The sequence below is a fragment of the Saccopteryx leptura genome, chromosome 8, assembly GCF_036850995.1.
Source record: "Saccopteryx leptura isolate mSacLep1 chromosome 8, mSacLep1_pri_phased_curated, whole genome shotgun sequence".
NCBI classification, from domain to species: Eukaryota; Metazoa; Chordata; class Mammalia; order Chiroptera; family Emballonuridae; genus Saccopteryx; species Saccopteryx leptura.
In genome coordinates, this window is record NC_089510.1 from 46,017,192 (window position 1) to 46,022,397 (window position 5,206).

General features: G+C 39.7%; 1 protein-coding gene across 1 annotated transcript; it reads left to right on the top strand.

Annotated features, from left to right (window-relative positions):
• The first annotated feature begins 2,704 nt into the window (after positions 1-2,704).
• Positions 2,705-3,163, top strand: LOC136379520 (putative CENPB DNA-binding domain-containing protein 1). Its single transcript, XM_066346914.1, has one exon. It carries the CDS (start codon positions 2,705-2,707, stop codon positions 3,161-3,163), a length of 459 nt encoding a protein of 152 aa, XP_066203011.1.
• Positions 3,164-5,206: the final 2,043 nt, after the last annotated feature.

Genomic DNA, 5,206 nt, shown 5'->3' on the forward strand with positions numbered 1-5,206 from the left:
TGAGGTCAGGAAGTAAACTTTTCTCCTTTTAATCAAATAGTCAACTAGCTAATTGCAGAAACCCTTTTGATGAAGAAGATGGCTAAAAGAAAAAAAGATGAGGAGTATCACACTTTTCAACAGGAATGGACAGAGGAATTCACCTTTGTAGAGAGAGCAGGTTCTGCAGTGTGTCTAATATCCAATGATAAAATTGCATCGATAAAACGGTCAAATATAAAGCAGCACTTTGACACACATCATACTACATTTGCATCGAAATATTCAGTGGGGAACAGCAGAAAGAAAGCATGTCAAGAGCTACTGTGCAGAGTGCAAGCTAGTCAGCAGCAACTGTGTTTGGACCCAACAAGGTGACTGGAATTCAGCTAGCTTTGCTGGTGCTTTAGCAATTGTGAGACATGGAAAGCCATTCACAGATGGGGAGTATGCCAAAACATTCATGCTTGATGTTGCCAATGAACTTTTTGATGACTTTTTGGATAAAGACAAGATAATCAAAAGAATAAAAGACATGCTTCTGTCAGCAAGAACTGTTCATGATCATACCATCATGATAGCAAATCAAATGAGGCAACACAAGTGAAAGACATAAATGCAGCACCATTCTTTTCTCTCGCTTTGGATGAGTCAACAGATGTAAGCCATTTAACCCAGTTCAGCGTGATTGCAAGGTATGCTGTCAGTGACACATTTTCCACACACTATGTGAGGAAAGTCTTGCTGTTTTACCTATGAAAGAGACAACAAGAGGGGAGGATTTATTCAAGTCTTTCACTGAGTTCACAAAAGAAAAAAATCTACCAATGGATAAACTTATTTTGGTGTGTGCTGATGGTCTCTGTGCATGGTGGGGAAAAACCGGATTTGTAGTGCTTCTTTGTGAACGTGAAAAGCAACCCATTCTAAGTTTTCACTGCATCCTACATCAGGAGGCACTTTATGCGCAGATGTGTGGCAAGAAGCTTGGTGAGGTGATGTCGCTGGTCATTCGGGTGGTCAACTTTATTGTTGCCTGAGCTTTAAATGATCACCAGTTTAAAACACTGCTGGATGAAGTTGGGAATAATTATCCTGGTCTGCTTCAGCACAGCAATGTGCATTGGTTTTCAAGAGGGAAGGTGATCAGCCATTTCACGACTTGTCTGAGCGAAATCCAGACTATTCTTGAAATGAAAAATGTCGAGCATCCTGAGTTAGCTAACACTGATTTAGCTCCTTTAGTTCTACTATCTCATGGACATGACTGAACATCTGACCCAGGTCAATGTGAAAATGCAAAGCATTGGAAATATAGTCTTATCCCTTCAACAAGTAGTGTTTGCATTTGAAAACAAGCTGGAACTCTTCATCACCAACATTGAAACAGATCATTTACTACACTTTGAAAAACTGGAATAGTTTAAAGATGCATGCACAGCAAGTGACCCTGCTCAACATCTTGATCTCCAGCAGCTAGCGGGCTTCACATCTAATCTCCTGCAGTCATTCAAAGCATGCTTTGGAGAATTTCATGAGCGCACTCATCTTTTTAAGTTCATCACCCATCCACACGAGTGTGCAGAGGACAGCGCCAACCTGAGTTACATCCCCGGTGTCTCTGTCAGAGAATTTGAGCTACTAGCTGCTGACCTGAAGGCCTCAGACATGTGAGCGAATAAGTTCAAGTCACTGAATGAAGATTTGGAAAGACTTGCACAACAGCAAGCAGAGTTGGCAAGCAAACACAAGTGGGGAGTATTGAAAAAACTTTAACCTGCCTGACCAGGTGATGGCGCAGTGGAGAGAGCATCAAAATGGGATGCGGAGGACCCAGGTTCGAGACCCCGAGATTGCCAGCTTGAGTGCGGGCTCATCTGGTTTGAGCAAAGCTCACCAGCTTGGACCCAAGGTCATGGGGTCACTCGGTCTGCTGAAGGCATACGGTCAAGGCATATATGAGAAAGCAATCAACGAACAACTAAGGTGTCACAACAAAAACTAATGATTGATGCTTCTCATCTCTCTCCGTTCCTGTCTTTCCCTATCTATTTCTCTCTCTGACTCTCTCTCTGTCTCTGTAAAAAGAAAAGAAAAAACTTCAACCCGTGGATCAGCTGATTGTCAAAACTTGTAATGTGCTTCCTGTCACATACCACAAACTGCAGCATGTGAGTATTGCTGTTTGGTTCTACGTATGCATGTGAGCAGTCTTTCTCATATCTAAAGAACGTTAAGACCAACCTACCATCACGTTTAACGGATGGAAGTCTCAATGCCTGCATGAAGCTTAACCTCACTACATATCAACCAGACTACAAAGCCATCAGCAAAACTATGCAGCACCAGAAGTCTCATTAATGGTAAGAAGTACTTTATTCATCATTGGTTAGCAACAGCATAACAATGTTATTAAAAAGAATTCAGAGACTTATTGTACTTTGAAAGTGTTGTTCTTACATAAAATGCACACATTTACTTGTACAGGTATTGATCGATTTACGACCTATGCAACTTATGACCATTCGACTTTACGACCACAATCACTAGCCACAACTGCTCTGTGTCTGGCAGCACAAGTGTTGCCCAGCTGGGCATATGACAGTGCGGACCAGCTTCCGGCAGCACTACCATCTCCACGTGCATCATTTCAACTGTTATCCTAGACTTGGTACAGCAATTTGTGTTTTGTGTCTTGGATATTTTTCATCAAACCCCTCCCAAGATGTCCACCAAGAGGAAATTGTCTTTGTCTATGCCTCAGCCTGCCAAGAAGGAAAGAAAGGCCATCCATCTCGATATGAAAATGAAGGTAATTAAGCAGTACAAAGGAGGAAAGAAAGTGAATGTCATCGCACGTGATACAAAGTTATCACACTCATCTGTGTTGACGATTTTGAAAGAAAGAATTTGTGAAGCTGTGAAAGGTTCTGCACCCATGCGATCAACAGTTATAACAAAGCAACGAAGCAGGCCCATCCATGAAATGGAGAAATTGCTATATATTTGGATGGAAGATCAAATTCAAAAACGGACACCAATAAGTCTTTTTACTGTGCAGATAGATGAAGACGAGAAGTCTATTTCAGACTCTGAAAATGCGTGCTGGAGAAGATTACAGTCAAGAATTTGTAGCAAGCATTGGCTGGTTCCAGAGATTCAAGAAAAGATTCCAGATGCATAGTGTTCCAGTGACTGGAGAAGCAGCGAGTGTGGATGAGGAAGGAACACGTAAGTTTGTTGATAGTCTGGATGAATCAATTACTGATGAGGCTCACCATGTTTATGAAAAAACTTACTCCGATAACCCCAACTGCTGCCTCAGATGATGACATCAACGATCCGCAGCCAAGCACCAGCGGCCAATAAAATGTTTCATACATGTTTGTACATTTTGATGTTTTGCAATTGGGAAAATGTTTCCTATGGTATTTTTTACACCTGTATTTTGTACTTTTGTATGCACCTGTATTTTGTAATTTTTTATGTTTTGCAAATATTAAACCAGTTGTACTGGTAATGCAGTGTTTTACTTAAACCTGACAAATGTAAAAATAAGAAACAAAATGGTGTAGAGATGATACAAATGGTACAAAATGAACAAAGAAAATTATTATACATAACAATAATGAAAGAAAATTATGATAAAATATGACTTAAATATTTTTATAACATCATTTTACAGTACTGCTCATATAGCCTACTCAACTTACGACCAAATCATGTTACGACAGGTCTGTCAGAACCAATCGTGGTCGTAAGTGGAGCACTATCTATATTTAATGTTAAACATACTGTATGGCTCTCACGGAATTACATTTTAAAATATGTGGCGTTCATGGATCTCTCAGCCAAAAAGGTTCCTGACCCCTGTCCTAGAGGAAGAAGGAGATGTAGTGCACCATGAATTGTCATCTGCTTCGTCATTTTGCTTTGACAGTATAGTTCTCCTAGCAAACACATCTAGCATTCCAATATTTACATTTAAGTTGGAGTGGCTGTTATCTTCATTGTGCCCCTTATTTTTCCTAGTGTAATAGGGCAATATTTTTTATTTTATAGGTTAAGTATCTGTGGTGAGAGAAATCAGGTACTTTTTAAAAAATCATCTAATGTCATATAATTTAGGAACAATATTTATAAAGAAGTAACCAGAGGACAAATCAGTATCCAGACTTCTCTCCTCCAACCCCATACCTGATACTTATATAGAAGCACTTTTTTTTCTCAGAAGGTAAAACAGAACAAACAACAAAAAACATTGACTATAAAGGAAAGGAAGTCACAGAGTATATACAGCCAGAGAGAACTAGTTGAGAGTGGGTATATATTAATAGTCCTGGGTAAAGGACTTCAGCCTTGGAGTGCTTACAGAAGTCCTAGGTACTTTCTCCCTCACCAGGTAACAATATCAAGAGTTGTCTCCTCACACATTCATCAACAATCAAGCCTTGATTCATTTCCATTTGCCTTGGCTCCCACACTAGTACAGCCATCCAATGCATTATGTTTGCACACTGCTGAAGACTAGTCATTGATACCATGTTGCTTTTTTCTTCCTCTTGGATCAACTAAACTGACCTTGCTTTTCTCTAGCTTAAACTTGTGTGAAGTTTCCCCATTGCTCTTAGAAACAGATCTCGTCTCTGCACTGTGGCCTGCGGTGGCCTGCTTGGATTAGCCTTCTTGGAACCCCCAAGGTCCTTCAGGCATCTTTCCCTTTGATCAAAGCCCTCCACATGCTTTGGCTTCCTTTGTTTCCTCAAATATGGAAGCCTATTTCTTCTTCAGAGCATACTTGTCCCTTTGGTCTTTAGTCCGTCTTACCTCTTTTCTCATGGCCAACTTCTCATCCTCAGTCAAGTCTTATCTCCTTAGAACTAATGTTGACTCTTCTTAAGTGGCTCCCACCATTCCCCCATTTTTCTGTATATTTTAATGATTTACATTCAAATATTTTTCAACAACATATATAGAAATTCATCAATGTATTTCTTATTTAACTTGTATCTCTTGTTTAATGCGACCTAGACTGTAGCTCCTTGAAGATAGGGATTCCTGTTAATTAATATACTTAATATACTTAATAACTAGTGTCTAGCACAAGCCTGGAATGTCCTAGTTATTCATTAAGTATTTGGCAAATGAATGAGTCAAATCTGATTTTCTAAATAGCTATTCTCCATGCTGTTTGTTCAGGATACAAAGAGTTAAGAAAAACTCAAGC